General features: G+C 32.7%; 1 protein-coding gene across 1 annotated transcript; it reads right to left on the reverse strand.

Moving 5' to 3' along the window:
* Window positions 1–5,865: 5,865 nt before the first annotated feature.
* Window positions 5,866–15,845, reverse strand: Gnpat (dihydroxyacetone phosphate acyltransferase). Its single transcript, XM_090112562.1, has 11 exons — window positions 15,381–15,845; window positions 15,000–15,176; window positions 14,737–14,866; window positions 12,485–12,688; window positions 12,018–12,169; window positions 9,891–10,380; window positions 9,325–9,462; window positions 8,764–8,843; window positions 7,910–8,071; window positions 6,983–7,131; window positions 5,866–6,618 (listed from the first exon to the last, which is right to left on the reverse strand). Exons 1-11 carry the CDS (start codon window positions 15,561–15,563, stop codon window positions 6,477–6,479), a joined length of 2,007 nt encoding a protein of 668 aa, XP_089968688.1. The 5' UTR covers window positions 15,564–15,845; the 3' UTR covers window positions 5,866–6,476.
* Window positions 15,846–18,574: the final 2,729 nt, after the last annotated feature.

An 18,574-nucleotide genomic window follows, 5' to 3' on the forward strand; every position in this document is an offset into this window, starting at 1 on the left:
TTTGATTCGTGTTGAAAAATACACTAAAAAATATTAAATAAAAATAACTTCGTTAAAAACAACCGACCTCAAAGACGGAAAAGTAAAAAATAAAAAAGATTTGATATTATTAATTACTACATATTATTTACCTAGATGTGTTATTTACTACAAAGGTTTGATGTCGGTGCACGGGCTTTACTAAGTGCTTAGTGCTTGGCACCGACTTCAAACCTATGTAATAAATTAATAATAATTAATAATATTGTTTTTAATGAAGTTATTGTTATTATTAGTAGTTTTTCTGTCTATAGTAGAGCCATTTTAATAGGCAACATTGACAGTTCAACAAAATTCAGCAACGTAATCTAGTAACGAGGCCATAAAAAATATGTTATTTCGTTTTGTTGGAACTGCACATTTACTGAACTTTTTTCAATTACAATTACATATCTATACTAATATTATAAAAAGGTTTTTCAGTTTTCACGCATAAACTACTGAACCGATTACAATGAAATTTAGCACACATATAGAGGATAACTTGGATTAACACATAGGATAGGTTTTATCCCGGAAATCCCACGGGAATGGGAACTATGCGGGACAAGAGCACAGACCACAACCGTCTCTTCGAAAACCATGTTGATAAATGCAGAAAATTTTAAAGAAAAAGTTGCGTTGCTGTCGCTTTCGTGAGCGCATCGTTCAAAACTTTGCGAGGAGACAGCGACAGAGACAAAATAGTTGCCGGGCAACTATGTTGCTCGTGGGCGCTCGCTCTAAGTCGTTGCTTTTAACCAAATTTCAAGACTGTGTTCACGGGAAGTACCTTGTAGGTTTTGATTGATGATTCCCTTGCAAGTATAGTTGCGAATTACAGAATATGCGGCTCTAATTGCTTTTTCTTCAGATTGCGTTGACATAGAATTTGAATTAAATAACAGATTTAAGTTATTATAGACGTGAGTTCTGATGTGAATATCAATTAAATACATGTATATTATTTTCATTTAATTTAATTAAATTATTAGGGTTTTTGCAGTTATTACTACATCTGTGCTATAACACGATACTTTTTACTCAATTTCAAGACTGTGTTTACGGGACAGGGTGCTCCCTGCAGGTATTGATTCCCTTGTTAATGTCGAAATCCTACGGTCTACGGTCCCTTGATGCTGTGAAAAATTCAAACGTTTTAGCCAACGCAATCAAAAGATGCAGCTGTAAATGCTGAAATTTTTCGCAAAATTTGACACTCCCTAAGAAATCAAAACCTACAGGGTAGTTCCCGAGTACACAGAGTCATGAAATTTAGTACAATCAAACGTCTTATAACGCAGACTAGCTTACCACCCGCGGCTTCGCCCGCTTTCTCTAAATCCTTATAAATTATATACTATTCCCCTTGAATCACTCTATCTTTAAAAAAAACTGCATAGAAATTCGTAGCGTAGTTTTAAAGATTTAGTCATACATAGGGACATAAGCACAGAGACAACGACTTTGTTTACTAATTGCGAAGAGCATGAATTTTTCCTTAGATTATATCCAACCCTGTTACTCATGAACGCTGTATTAACTGACATGTATTAACTTGATATTCATACCAAAAACTCAAGTCTATAATACCTTTACGCTATAATAAAATCAAACTTCTATGTCAACGAATCAGAAGATACAGCCGTAAATGCCGAAAAATTTCGCAAATTTCGACATTCGCAAGGGAATCAAAACTCAAAACCTACAGGGTACTTTCCGTAAACTCAGAATCTTGAAATTCGGTACAAAGCAACATTTTATAGTACAGATACAGGAATAATTGCAAAAAATTATATATTTTTCAAGTTTGTCTGCCTGTCAAGACCCTTTTTCTCAGGAACGCGTGGAGGTATCAATCTGAAATTCATACCGAATACTCAAATCTACGGTTCAATAAAGCTGTGAAAAAATCAAACTTATAAGCCAACGCAATCAAAAGATAGAAGACTAAAGTTATGCTGAAGTTTATGCTGTAAATTATCGCAAATTTCGACATTATCGCAAGGGAATCAAAATCTATAAGTATTGTACTACTTCCCGTAAACACAGAGTTCTGAAATTTGGTTAAAAGCAATGTCAGCACAGATGAATTGCTAAAACATACATTTCATGCTTATCAACATTCGCAAGTGTTGCCAGGAATCAAAACCTAGAGGGTAGGTACTTCCCGTGAACACAGAATCTTGATATTTAATCTTTATTTAATAGAAACTTACGTCTTATAGCACAGATTAAGGAAAAATTGCAAAGAGCATAAATTTAATATTAAAACATATAAAAATGTTTGTACGGAACTCTTGGTTCGCGAATCCGACTCGCACTTGACCAATTTTTTTTAAATCTACGTATCAATTAAATTACCAAAATATATAGCTTTTGAAAATTGCCCACGTCTATGTGACCCCCCCCTGGCACTAAGGCTGGATCCGCCCTTGATTATATGAGCTAATGCAGGGTCAAGCGTGAGTTACGGTTATCAGTACGTTGTATAAAGTCAATTATTGACAAAAAAATTATAATTATTAAGCAATTATTCAATTATAGTATATTATTAATTCTGGATTATCTATTTTAGTTATATTTTAAAATAAAACGACATTATATATGTTTCCTTTAAAACGTGTAAATTTTTAAATACTTATATAACTGGAAATACTTGTCCCTACCCTATGATCATTTCTATTTATAGCCGATTTAAAAAAAGAAAAAAAACTGTTACTAGAGCATTGGAGAAAATTACCAATTTGGATAAACTGGTGGAAGTATTTCAACAAGAAAACTGCCCCGTACAAACTTTATTTTAAAATGGAGTGCGCATCTTTTTGGCATTATATAATGCTCCAGAATCTGAGGACAACCTAGATTATTTCCGCTACACGCAATTCATCAAATTAACAAAACTAAATAAACCTGTACAATTGTCAACACTTCCACCAACAAGTGTAGCAGCCCGTCAACATATCAATCTCATAATATTATAAATGCGAAAGTAACTCTGTCTGTCTGTCTGTTACTCAATCACGCCTAAACTACTGAACCAATTTACATGAAATTTGGTATGGAGATATTTTGATACCCGAGAAAGGACATAGGCTACTTTTTATTGCGAAATATGTACCACGGGCGAAGCCGGGGCGGCCCGCTAGTGAAAAATAAAGATATATCTAAAATATATTTCCTTACTGTCTTTTTATTTTAAAATATAACTAAAATAGATAATCCAGAATTAATAATATACTATAGTTGAATAATTAAATATAATAATTAAGAATAAGTACAGAAATAATGGGCATTGCTTAATAGTACTTCAAGGAATATAATAAAAAAAGAATTATCGAAATCAGTTCAGCCGTTCTCGAGTTATGCGCTTACCAACACATTTTGCGATTCATTTTTATATATAAGATAAGATGAGAAATTTTGATTATAATTTTTTTAATTATAACCGTAACTCACGCTTGACCCTGCATTAGCTCATATATGACTGTACGCTGCGCACTCTTCGCGCTCTACCGCAAAAACGGTTGATCGTATAAAAAAAAAGTTTAGACAAAAGTTGTAGAGAATTTTATACTCTCCAACTTTCATAATAGGTGAAAATATCATTTAAGCAATAGGAACCGAGATATTCGCGAAAAATCGTTTTTTGTGACCTTTGACCTTCAATATCTTAAGACGCGGACACGATAGCATTTGTGACTTTTGAGACAATATTTAGGGTAACAAAACAAAGGTTTTTACCAATTTCCAGCTTATTATCTTTCATTCCGAGGTTGACCCCTTTTTTTACCTAATTTCACTGGGCTATCTGGTATTTGAAAAGAAAAAAGGTTTATTGACACAAAATTGTAGCGACGTCAGTTCTTCAATTCAGAAATTGTTTATTATGTTTAGAATGGTTCATCAGTAAAATGAAATCTTAAAATTACTTGTATCGGTCATTATTATTATAAATATGTAATCGTTATTGAAAAAAGTTAAGCAAATGTGCAGATCTAACAAAAAGAAATATCATGTTATTCTATGTTGTCGTTACTAGGTTACGTTGTTGAATTTTGTTGAACTGTCAAATGTTGCCTATTAAAATGGCTCTACTATATACTCTGGTATGAAAGCTAACTAGAATCGATAGCGATGACAACTTATTTTAGAAAAGTTATGTTTTTAAATTACTCCACTCATCAATAAAGAGGATTCACCTGTTCATGAAAAACTGAACGTGCTAGCGCAGCTCTACAATATTGTATGTTTTAATATCCAACCATATTTACATGATCCGTGCTAGGTGTTGAAAATGACGATTCGACAATAATTATTATAAATTTATCCTTGCAACTTCATAAAAAATACACCAGTCATTTTGATGAGAAGGCGTGGCTTTTGTACCGTTAGTAAATTTTTTAACCGTTACTAAATCGAACAAACCAACTCAATCAAAATCAATGCAAACACCTACGTCTACAACACACGCAACGAATATTTTTTGTTTCAGTACAATTTACTATTTGGTGCGGACTGCGGACTTGTTAATCGTTCGTTCAGAGACGTGGCAAGCAGCCCGTGCGCTTAAGGTACAAACAAATAAACTCGGGCGCATGCACAGCCAACATGTTTACATGCTTGTGCTCGTTGAATATCACTTCGAACGCAGTCGTCTGAAGTCTGAACCTGCCATAGCGATGTTTTCTCAACCACTTTTGTGAAGTGTTATCAGATCGTTACTTACAATTAAGTCGTCTTTTTCCACACATAAATTTACGGAGATCGTAGAGTACGACAAAGTGCGTTTCGTGGATTGGTCTGCGAGCGTTGAAGCTCTCGATTTTAAGCCAGCTTTTGTACATGGGATTCTGGTACGATTTTTTGAAGTGAAATTTTTTTAGGCGCGTTGAGAGTAAAATTTCAAGGTCACGTCATGGCAATACACCTATATATCTGTCAACTGTGGCAATACCGTCATGTCATGTTAGGCGACGATTTTGGTATCTTTAAATGTTGCCAAAGACGTTTCACTTCTGATAAGTGTGCTCGGCACATACGCTCTTTTTTAATAAACGTAATTATATAGGTTCACGGGTTTTTCCGATATTAGCAAGGTAGAAATCAATAAAACAAATACATTTTCAATATATTATTTATTGCATTCAACACAAAATAATACAAACAATAATTGAATTATCACAGCTTAGTCAATAATTCTCCTACGGCTTAATAATATGTTTAAAATTACATTAAATGGATACTGGCAACAAATATAATAATGCAAAATGCGCGGGAATTATTCTATATATCACCATATATGACATAGATAATTTCAATTGTTTAAAAATACTGGTATTTCACATTGGATACTGACAATTGCAGAAATACTATACAGATAATCTCACAATTATTAATCTATAAAAAAACCTGTCCCTTGGTAAAACAAATGCAGAGGAGCGGCCGTACACGGACTGCTTCAAGCAGTTGAGAGTGACGGCTTGAAGCCGCGACCGCGCGGTGAAGTATAGACTTTCATTCACTGCCGTACACATGACTTCTCGAGCAGTCGACGACCGACCGCTCGAGCAGTCCGTGTACGTCGCTCAGCCGTTAACTGCTCGAGCCGCCCGTGTACGGCCGCTCTAAATGACAATTACACATACTACAACAATAACAATACATAACATAAAATTCTTTCATTTAAAACATTGCAAGCGTTAAAAATAATATCGTATATACAAACAAAATTCTATACCTACGTCTTTATAAATACTTTTTATAATACAATGGAACTAGATAAAGTTGGCCGTGGTATATTTTATATGAACATTGAATAATCTATAATAGAATGCACCCTGCATTAGAGTATTGTAATTTGCTTGACTATAGGAAAAACTGCAGTTATTGTTAATTTTTCTTAACTATTCGGTAAATTTATAAGATTATTAGGATAAAAAGTTATAGGAAGACAGAATTTATTTTTGTCAAGACATAAAATTCAATACATAATTCATAAAACTCCAAACAACGGGTTATTCAAATGAGATATTGATTATTCTATTGATATAAATGCACTATTATGTAAATGTAAGTAAAGTTCGCAAGTAAACAATCGAATGACTCACTATTTTCAACTTAATACTATGGTAATATCGATGAAACTGGTTTTGATTTACAAAATCTATAAATTAAAAATGAATCACAAAATGTGTTGGTAAGCGCATAACTAGAGAGCGACTGAATCGATTTCGTTAATTCTTTATTTATAATATTTCTTAAAGTACGAGGATGGTTCTCATGAACACAAAACGTAAACATGTACCATGGGCGAAGCCGGGGCGGAGCGCTAGTATATTAAGTATATTTCATTTGTTTGATGGCACTGTACTATCACAATGTCTTCGTCAACTGTTTACAATGAGTCTTTCTTTGGCTATTACCCTAGAAATACATAATTCTATTGAACACAATACTTATAGTCGCGCTTTAGGCGTATTTTGTACTATAACCGGGTTATTATCGGTCACTAGAGCGAGGCTCGGCAGTATCGAACTCACTAATTGTCGACACTGCTGCATCACGTCAGGTACTACCTCATATATTACATCCTTTTCCCTGAAAAATAACAGAAATATAAAATTGAGAATACATAAAAATTAAAAATTATGACATCACACAAGTTTTAATATTTTTGATAGTTACCATGGAAAGATATTAATGTGACTTTCGTTTAAAATCGAAAGCACAAGAAAAGCATTTAAGTAAATAAGTACCTAATAGAAAAAAAAATCAAAAAAACTATGAATACAATCTATTTGACCGTATGGCGGTTTTATAGCTCAAATGGCTGTTTGGGACTCTTCTTGCGAAAATTAAAATATAATATGTTACGCTTAGCGCTTAAGAAGCCATTGTTTACGTGATTGAAAATAATTAATTATATCCATTTATTCATTAATATTATAAAATAATAACATACCGTGTATCCTTATATACCACGTGTGCGAGGCACAATCCCCGCAGCACGTTGGCCGCGGCGTCGAGGCTGAGGCTCGCGCCGCCTCGCTGTGTGCGCTCTGTTGCCGCCTGCACACTGCGCAGTACTGACCAGTGCTCGCAACTACGCTTCTGGAAATATTGCTTTTATTTGAAAATAAATACCGAATACATTGAGGTATTATTACTACGTATAGAGAGGACACCACGAACAAAATCTGTGCGACAATAGCGGCGGTGCGGGGCGCGCATGGGGCGGCTAGTGAGTCATAGATATAAGCGATGTTTGAGACGCTTGGCTCTAACTCGTGTTAAAAATAGTGTAGTAGCGATGCCCTCTCTAGTACGTAGTACATAGTAACTCAATGACCGAATATAGGTAGTATAGTTGTTTTGCTTCGGCCAATTTTTGAGCGTGACTGTGAGTCAAGTTTGTTAACTGTGCATAAATGGTGAGAAGATGGTAAATTGAGAATTTTCTATGGAATAGGAATAATTCGATAACCGGAAGCCCCGGCATGAGACAAAGGCGCGTTTTTTCTATTCTTTAAAAATATAAAAAATATAGCCTTTGAATGCCATACAAGCAAAATATCAAATTCAACAAAAATCCGCGTGTTCTAATCCCACCTCGTGCAGATCGAATGTTTTCTACTCTTTTTAAAAATGGTCCTAAGCAAAACTATGCCTATTGCATGCAATCGGCAGAGTTTTCCGATGTAGTTTTAATGTTACTGCCACAAGATATCGGGTTAATTTCAATTAATGTTTTACACAACGCCGCTTAAACGTTTATTGACAACCTTTTAATAGGCGATTGTGATTCTAGTTCTTTATTAAACGTCAATCGTATTGAATGAGATAAAAATGAAAAAAAAAAACAGTTCTGTACATAAAATATTTTAAATACCTCTTCCATAACCTCCATACAAGTTAAAAGTGATGTTAAAGCTGGCAACATGGCGCACTGCAGCAAATACTGCAGCTTGTCATTATCTCCGCAAGTCACTGTATTGCCAGATAAAAATACTACGCGTTTTGACACGCAGTACTCTAGCGCGCTGTTGAAAGTCTGTTGAGCAGAAATTATCTATACTAATATTATACAGAGGAAAGGTTTGTAATTATGTATGTATGTAAGGTTTTCACGCATAAACTCCTGGACCGATTTTGATGAAATTTGGCACAGACAATCTTTAGACCCTGAGAAAGGACATAGGCTAACTTTTATTGCGAAATATGTACCACGGTCGAAGCCGGGGCGGACCGCTAGCAATAAATAATAATAACAACATATAAATTCAATTTCTAATACATACTATACTTAATATGATACAATTATATGTAAATTTATTTCTAGTATTACTTAATGTAAAAATGCAATTTATCAGTATTACGTTAATTTATTTATCGAACAAGATATTTTTATCATTTTACAATCGATTTTTTACAATGAGAATACATAATACATTATAATTTATAGATAAATAATATCTCTTTATAATATCAGTTCGTATAAACATAAACACAAATGTTATATGAACAAAACAACGTAAGTATTGTAGTAAAAAATACAGCATAAAATAAACATACAAAGCAAAAACTCAAACATTTACAAAAACCATTAAAAACACGACTGCAAAAAATACAATTTACCTTAATTTTACACCAATATAATAATCGTAAATAATACATGTTTCATGATAAAAATTAGCATGCTGAATATTAATTTGCTATTTATAAAATATTAAAAATATTTCTTACCGCGGTCTCATTTTCTTCTAAATGAAAGAATTCGTGTCTTAGCATTTTCCGGACAAGACTGTAGTCAGCATAAAGTTCACCTGAAAAAAAAAATTGCAGTTTTTGGTTTTCGGATTTGAAAATTTTAAACATTTTATTCAGGAATGGACAAACATGTATTGATTCGATTTCAAAACGTCCCAAGAAAATTTATTTAGTGACTTTTAATAGACCGGTGATTTTTTACAGAACGTACAAAAATGAGAAATGATGACGGTAAACTTTTTATAGCTATATGAACGAAAAAAAATCATGAATTAAAATGACTTAAACTTATCAGAAAAATGTTAGGTACAGCAAAAAACGGTTCCATTTCTCAGTAGCAATATCTACAAATCAACAATTATGAAAAATAACGAAAAACATGGAACGATATTATGGCATAATAACATTAAAAAAATCAGAAACGTAGTTAAGATCTCTCATGTTAAACATAATTTATATGGACATTGAAAAAAATATTTTTTTATTACTATAGCAACATGATAGTTATCTTATAACATAAAAATAACCCATACTTACGTGTGTTAACATTTCGTCTCCTTACTATAAGGTACAATAGTGCGGGCGGCGCTAGATAGTGTAACACTGGGTTTATGTATAACTGCAGTTGTATTATAGGCACGGAGTTCACCATCGTCTCCGCTTTTAGTTTATGGCCTGAAAATGTAACCAAATTCCTAAACTTGTTTTAGAATAAATGTTTACACTAATGAAATAATATTTTTATATTATGTACATACATTTTACCGCCGAAATAAGATAGTACCTATTGTTAAATTGCATTTAGGTTTTTTTCTTTCGAAAATAATATACCTACATCCCTATTAGAAATTATAAAATATCATTAACATGCTACAGCTGTGTACACGGCGTAACAATCTGACCTTTGCCATACTTTCATAAAGTAAATATAATTGTTTCTTACATTGTATGATGTTGATCTTTAAACTCTGAACATATCATGTGTATAATTTTAAAATAGTATAATTGTAGACATAGATTTTAATCAAAGCAACATTTTTCATTCAATAAAAATTTTGATAAATTTATTTTCATTTTTTAATGACACAGAAATAGAATCTCACCTTTCATTTTCTTCTGCACATCAGGATTAACATCCATCAATGCACTGGAGACCAATCTCAGCCTGTTCTCTCTATCCAGCCTCATTATAGTCCCGTGGACCAACATGACCCTCTCCATACTACTCTTAACATCATTCTCAAATACTATCGCCCCTAGAGTCCTTAAGACTTCGATCAACCAATCAACTTCCGACACCACTTCTTCAATATCCATCACTTTGCGTTGATACAAACTGAGCATTAGCACTATAGATATAAGGTTGGTAATTGTAACAACTGTGCTTTCTTGCTGTAGGGTGACCACGTGGTCGGCGACTTTTTGAACTAATTTCATTTCTTGGTCAGTCAACTGCTGTAAGTCACTGGGCTTTAGATTTTCGGGGGAAAGCCCAGTGTGACCTATATATTGCTTGAGGGATATTGGTGTTCCAAAATTTATGTAGATGTTGCCGAAGTGATCGTTGAGCCTGCGCAATGCTTTCAATAAGCCCTGAAATAAATTTTGTATTTATAAAAACAAAATTGTTTCTGATGCTCTGTTGGAAATAAATTTAACTTAGAAAAGAAATAAAGTAATTTAATTTGTATCTTATATGGTAATTTTATATGGTACTAGCGACCCGCCCCGGCTTCGCACGGGTGCAATGCTGATACTAAATACACTACAGAAAAACTTTTAACGTTGTATACAATGTAACATAGCGGCCCGGCCGGCCGGTACCGCCGCAAACGCTACGTCCCGCAATTGCACGCCTCATAAGCGAAGCGTTGAGGTGGGTACTACTGTCACTTCGCGCAAAACATCTGATTTTTTTTAAATCTGTAATATCTTCGAAAATATTCACTTAAATCATACGGTGTAAAGGGCCATATAGATCTATATTAAATGAACAATGTATTCAAGGTATTTAATTGGTTAAGGATTAATGCTGTATTGGTTAAAATCGCTTCGAAAATTAGCCATTATTTGTCGTAAAAAGTAAATGACAAAAAAAAGTTATTGTGGGTTATCCATAAGAGATAGACATATGCCATCGCGGACTTTTCTGTAGACCTTTTCAATGTGTATAATACTTAGTACATTATTTTGATAAAACTCGTAGGGTTCAGCCTGCGTTTGCAATGTAAGCGGAAGAAATGTAATTATTTACGACATCACATTAGAAACCTCAAAAATAACAGTACTTCTCCACTATTTAATGGATGTTATTATACATATAAACCTTCCTCTTGAATCACTCTATCTATTAAAAAAACCGCATCAAAATCCGTTGCGTAGTTTCAAAGATCTAAGCGTACAAAGGGACATAGGGACATAGGGACATAGGGAAATAGGGACAGAGAATGCGACTTTGTTTTATACTATGTAGTGATAAGGAATAAATATAACGAACATACCACGTTTATATTATAATTTATACCATATAAAATCTAAATAAGTATAGAAAAAAAATACAAAGGGTAATATGCTATAGAAAAGAACTTCTAATGATGAATATATTATTTAAAAAAAAAAAAACATTTAGCTGTAACCTTTGAAAAATCAATAACCTGTAATATCATAAAACACAAAGAGTTAGTGAGTAAGTTCCAATCACTATGTTTATTTAATTTTATAAGCCCTCTTATCGCTTGCTTGAGCATCGCATGGCAAACTAAAATAAATAATAGCATGCATACATTCATAGTTTATTTACTTTGTAACACAAAGCTAAGAGCTTAGAGCTGTGAATAAACAATAACATAAGCAATTATTGAATATACAAACAATAACACTTGTACGCGAATGCAATCAAACATGATTACAATATTAAACCAAAGATTGGAACTAAACATCCATTCAACTAATATTATCTAGGGCACACCCATATCACGCAAAGACGGATTGTTGAATGTAGAAATATCAGGACAAACAATAAATCTCACAGAAAAATATTTTCTAACGAAATATAAAAAGGCTACTGTATTCGACTTTTTTTGTGATCTCTGTGACTCAGAACTTTCGACCGATTTTGATGATTTTTTTATTGAAAGCTACCCATTAGTATTTGGTCTAGGTCTGACAATTTTAAGACGGTTTAGTTTTTAGGCTAAAATTATGATTCATAAAATGATTAGAAATCTCACCCCTGTAGTTTCCTTCGGTTTAGGTACACCAAGATGCTCGTAGGCGAACAAAGTCTGTTCCATGATACGGTCATAGCTGATATTAACCGGTACTATTGTAATGTCGTCCACCTCCCGGGCAAAGTACGGCATCAGGCTCATAGCCAACATACCTGGTTAATAGACATAATTTAAAACAATTTGAAAAAACAATGGGCAAAAAACATGAATAAAAATAAACTACGTTGTAATAATTTGTAGCAGACATGTTGCATTCAGTCTACCGTAACTATAATCGTTCTAAAATTGTTTTGGAGAAGAAATTAAAGGCTTTCAAAAGTCTTTTTCTCACGTATCTTTTTATTTCCAGGCACAAAAAACAAGCTCTTAAATAGATGAAAGAGCTTCTTATGTTTTTAAAAAATGGGGAATAAACGTTTGCTCGGCACAGACGCTTCTTTTTAATTACACAAACAAAAATTTCTCACCATACTTAGGCGGGAGACACTTATTGCTCCTGCTTCTAGTGCCTTCTAGAAAGAACTCGACGGGCGCCCCGTAGTGCGCGACGACGGTGCGCACGTAGTGACGCAACGCGGCCGCGTACAGCGGCGCGCCCACCAGCGTGCGGCGCATGTAGAACGCGCCCGTTTCGCGCATCATCTGACCCACTATGGCCATTGAGTAGAAATCTACGAGCAATTGGTGACTTAGAAGTGTATTTTGTATACTACTTAAGATACTAGCTGTGCTGTATTAGGGTGTTTTTCCTCTAGAGATGTGCTATGAAGCTATGCTGCGAAAATGTAATAGCTATGTTGTGAAACTACAGCGACGCCGCGGCCGGCGCGCCGACCAGTATGGCCATCGACTAGAAATCTACGAGTGATTCACGGGTTAAAAAAATGTCATTTTATGTCTTATCCTATTTTTAAATACAACTGTGCAATATTAGGAAAAAAAATTACCGATATTGCAAACTTTTGCATAACCTTAAACGATAAAAAAATAGGCAATTAAAATATCTAATACATAATATACGGCTCGACTTTTTTGCTAGAATAACCTTCAATTAATGAAATAATTATCTCATACAATATGTATACAGAATATTCATTCTATAACCTTGTAAGTTGAACGTAAATGTACCGTATAAGAATTATCTAACAAGTTTTTCCGCCGGCGCTTTTTCACCCAGGTCTTCCGTACTTTGTAACATTTTTACAATCATTAAGATATTTTATGCTTTTATGTGGGACTGCTTCTATTTTTGCACGCCTCATAAGCGAAGCGTTGAGGTGGGTACTACTGTCACTTCGCGCAAAACATCTGATTTTTCAAACTTAAAATGTCTTTATGTATCATACATTGCACTTGTAAGATAATACATACACACACATATTAAGAAAAAACACTATTTTTAACGTTCATGATATTTTTGATGTCATTTTTGTTATTTAAACTAGTTAAAAAACAGTTTAAAAAAGTTCTGTCTTGGACGTCCGTGTGTCTGTATGTGCGGATCCTTTTTCTTGTTAACACGATAGCGACCGAAATACTTTACTAATCGAGTCTTTTTTTTCTCTTACGCTTGAGTATGCTCAGGAATAGAACCCTTTCATTTTTCAGGGTCTGATTCGATGTGGTTTAATTGTTATTAAATAAACAAAAATAATAATTAATAAATATTTATTAAAAAAAAATTATGAGGCGTGCACTTTTGGATTTTCCAAATTATTTTTTCTTTGTTATTTACGGCCGAGACCCGGATCTTTACTATACTATGTATTTTGTTCATGGTCTACCTATGTAACTATTGTTATATTATTAATTATAAAATAAAATAATTATGTTAATTTAAAAGTAGGCAGATAGACATAATAATTAAAAAGGAGTTGTGTCGTTTTGTCGTCACAATGTTGTACTATCGGTGATGTGAACTTTAAATATACGAATATTCGAAATCAGCGCCTATCGTACAAAAATATGATAAATCAGATATGTTATCGCAACGTTTCCTATTTAATTATTATGCGATGTCATCAACGTAGGTAATATCATTTTATCGTAATTATTTAGTGACACAGAGACACCAAATTAAAATGAAGACCTTTAGTTCAGAATGATTTGTGAGATAATAAAGTTATGTTTATAACTTTTTAGTTTTAACGAAAATATTGTGAACTTTATACAGTTAATGACCTCACAAAATATCTGATTACCTAATAAACTTCACTATAAAACCATGACCTGACCAAAATAGAGAATTTTGTGAAATAAATTTATGGTGTTATTGCTTACAGCAGTCTCCTACACAGTGTTGTCACCTTTTTTTAAAGATAACATAAAATATTTTTCAAAACCTTGCAAAAAATACACTACCATAGAAAAATTTGAGGAAACAAATTTGTGGTTATTACGTGCGCACTTTTTCACGAATTCCTTTCCTTTTTAAAACTTTTTAATAGGATGACATGATTAGGAACAATTTGGATACATAAGCTTATGGGCAACTGCAAAAAAAATTCTGACCCATCTAACTTATGACCGCACCAACCGTTGCTCAACCTCGATTTATTTATTTGTTGTTATAGTGGCAACATTATTCTACATTATTCTGAATTTCAGCTTCATGATGAAAATACCACTTCCGTTAATCTTAAATTATATGTATAAGTTCACTTAAATAAGAAGAAAAGCAGTAAATAAGAAGATTATTAGACTATAAAAACATATTTACCCATTCCTGCTGCTACGGCAGGAAGCTCTATATCATAGTGGTAGCAAAGGTATGTCAAGACACAAAAATCTGCATAGCTTCTATGTGTGGGAAGAAATAGTACTGGGTTCTCACCCATACTATCTTTCAGCTAAAACCAAGAATTATATCATTATTTACCCACTTATTTTAAATCATTAGTTAATATTTTGTTTTTATGTACATAAAAGTTTGATGAACTATTTTCATAACTAAGTAAGAAAATATTAAAAGCATGCACAAACCTTTAAAATGGCTGGTTCATTCACGAATATGCCAATTTTCATCATAAACGAAACTTTAAGGAAGAACACGCCCATCCATCGGATCACATGCATCTTCTTATCCATGGCTATTTCATCTAAATATTTTAAAACTTCTTTTCTTAATAGCTCTTTTGGAGTGCCGCTTCTAACACTCTCCTATTGGGTTTAAAAATTTATATTTTAGATATAGTATGTATTTACTAATTAATAACTTTTAAGATTGAAAATCATTGCTGGTTACACAGTGAGTTTAAATAAAGATCACAGTGAGGACTTAAGAATGATCATTTTAATATAATGTAGTTCGTCCCATTGTGTTACAGATTGCTGTTAAAATACTTAATGATATTCTATACATACCGCTTCTAAATATGAATCCAAGTAGACCGATTTACACACTAGATTCTTTATATCTTGGGGTGAATAATCCTTATTAAGTTTCAGCGTCTTTTTAGGGTTCCAATGCCGGGTCATGAATTTGATTATTCCGAAATGCGTATTTCGAGGTACAAGTATATCCGTAAAATCTGCTTTCTCCCGCATTTTAACAAGATTATTTACAACTATTTTTATTTTTTATTGTAGAATATTCATTAACCACTGTTGAAGAGCTTTCTGGATACTGTGTTATAATGTATAAATAATACTGTGCATTAGTTACTTAAACAAGCACGTGGCATAATACTTTCAATAAGGAAAGTCCCGATATTATTTTCTTTCAGATCATATCTATTTGAAAATTAAATAATTATCGATAATTCAAAATCACACCATCACAAAAATCCGTGCACTTTAACAAATGACAGACGATTACTGATTATCGAAATGTCAATTGTCAATTGTGAATTCTAATCAGAAACGAATGACAGCCGTCAACTTGACATTACCATTTTGTATTAAAATAAACAGAGTACAGTGCGACACAAAAGAGATGAAAATAAATGAGGGCGCCACCGTCGCTCATATAGCAACACTGATACTGCGACGCAAGCGATCTTGATACTATAGAATAAAAATCCAAAAATCTATATAATATAATCTAAAATAAATACCGCGATTTAAACCGTTATAATTGTTTCATTGTAGCAATAGTGTAAATTTAAGACAAAAATACATTAGTATTTTAATTGACCTACCAAGGTAAAATTTTACTTAAATGTATTTGGAATTAGTTATTTTATAAAAATCGGTCAAGTGTTTAGACTGCAGAGGCGCACATAGAATCAAACATACAAACAAACAAGCATACATGCAGCTCAAACACATTACCCTCTTTCTGAGTCCGTCGGGTAGAAAAAAACAAGGCGATTTGAAAACTACATATTTTTATTTATTTTGTAGATAAATTTTGTACATTAATATAATTCATCAAAATCTAAATATTCTACTCCTTCAAAGGACTGATCATCACTCTGTTTCGAAGTACTGGCAAGAGGGTACGGGGCATCTTCAGTATCATCATTTGGTTCTTCAGCACTATAACAGCCATCTGAGTCATCTTCACTGCTCTCATCACCTCACACAAATTTGCCTTCATTTCTACTCCCTTCCTCTACTATCCTGCGTACTGTGCTTTCAGAAACCCCTATAACAAACGAATTAAGATGAATAAAATCAAATAGTACATTTAACATATTTTTATAGTAGCTTAAAACTAAAACTTCCTTTATTTTATTAATTTTTTTTTAATGTAGGAGGCCAGCGTCCCTGCGCTACTTTAGTAAGTAGTTAGTAAGCTAAATCTAAAATATTATTTTTTTTCTTATGGTTTGATTGATTAATAGATAGCTGTATGAAAACAGTTATCACTATACTATGTAGTAAAATCTAAACTAAGTACTTTATTTGAGGCTGGTTGGATTGGATATAACTTCTTGACTCAAATTGTGCTGGTCGCACTATAAAAACTAGTTTTTGTTTACATACAAATAACCTCAAATTAAATTGCGAAAACGTAATAATCGCCATACATACATACATTAAACACTCGTCACTAATGGAATATTCTATTTTACGTAGTACTGAGCAAAAATAAATGGAATCTCACCGGTATATTCTGCTGTAGGTTTGTAAACGTTTTCCAAATCAGTCAATAAATTTCCAACTTGAAATTCGGACAAACACCGAATAAAAACTTTATACACGACATCACGGACACCGCTACGTTTAACCTTTTTCATGCTGACTCCTTTTTTATTTATATTTCTTGTTCTAAATAACACTTTTATCTCAATAATTCTCCACTTTACGAAAAAAACAACAAATTTTTATTCAACTTGACAGCTACATTGCCAATTCAGGGTTGCCAGGTAATGAAAAACGAATTAGTTCCAAAATAATTAATTTCATCTCTTTTATGTCGTACTATATGTACATACACTAATTTATAAAAATTAAATTTTTCAGGTATATTAATTATTTGAGGATTTGACGCTAGAGTATATTTGAGGTATATCCACAGGGTATATCCAAGAAGCTTATATCTAATACGCTGGAGATTTCAGTATGAAAATTAACTTGTAACAAGAAAATATGACGTTGAATGGTATATCGGGTATATCCAAGAAGCTTATATCTGAATTCTGATATACTGGAGTTGAATGACGCCTGTATGCTTTTTTATCCCTTTCACACCAACTTGCCAAGTTAGGTGTGAAAGGGATAAAAAACATACAGGCGTCACTCGAGGTCATATTTTCCTGTCACAAGTTAATGTTCATACTGAAATCTGCAGTGTATTAGATATAAGCTTCTTGGGTATATCAATAAATATACGTGTAAGAACAAAAGTTTTCATAGGGAACATACACATCCAGCGGTGATATAATTATTAAAATTGGGGTAGTAGTTACCGAGGTTAGCGTGTTTAAACCGTTACATTATTACTATTATATTATAATATTAGTATACTACTAGATAGATATATAATTATAATAGGATAGATAGATTCTTCAACTCACAATAAACCAGGAATTAAACAACAGTATTATTATTTTTATTCATTTATTGAATTGACATCAATCGTTTTTAACCGTAAAACTAATTACAGTAATCTATCCTATTGTGATAATATGATTTTTATAATCCAATCAATAATTAAACTAATGCTTAAATTACATATTAAAATAGGTACTTATATAAGTGATTAATTGGATTAAAAAATCAAATTGTCACAGTATCTTATAGTAAATCTATATCACTTAATACTTACTTATCACATTTCTTCTTTCATTTAATTATCATGTAAATCTATTAATATAACAACATTCAAAATGTCACTTACACAATCTTCACTCACAAAAAAACAAACTGAAATATGTTTAGAAAAATCTAGAAAGTAAATATTGTTATTTTGGATGATTAAAGATTGTATTAGTTTAAAAACTTAAAAGTATTAGAAAGATGCGTTTGTTACATTAATATCAAAAGAAATTAAGAACAAAAAAGTAAGAAATGTATACGAAACTTGTTAGTATGTACCATGAAACTACCCTGCTAATGTTAACCAAAGTCAAGGATAAATAATTCGAACAATATGAAAACAAGTTAACTGT

Source organism: Colias eurytheme, chromosome 18, assembly GCF_061535395.1.
Source record: "Colias eurytheme isolate Ceu_HAF_F1 chromosome 18, ilColEury1 Martin Lab GWU primary, whole genome shotgun sequence".
Lineage (NCBI taxonomy): Eukaryota > Metazoa > Arthropoda > Insecta > Lepidoptera > Pieridae > Colias > Colias eurytheme.

Bases quoted from the DNA above. Each gene is read 5' to 3' on its own strand.
- Gnpat (XM_090112562.1), bottom strand. From the start codon at position 15,563: ATGCGGGAGAAAGCAGATTTTACGGATATACTTGTACCTCGAAATACG. The intron at 12,170-12,484 runs GTGAGAAATTTT...TCTATTAACCAG, and splicing joins GTGTCTCCCGCCTAAGTATG to GTATGTTGGCTATGAGCCTG. The intron at 6,619-6,982 runs GTATGTTATTAT...GTTATTTTTCAG, and splicing joins GTGGTATATAAGGATACACG to GGAAAAGGATGTAATATATG.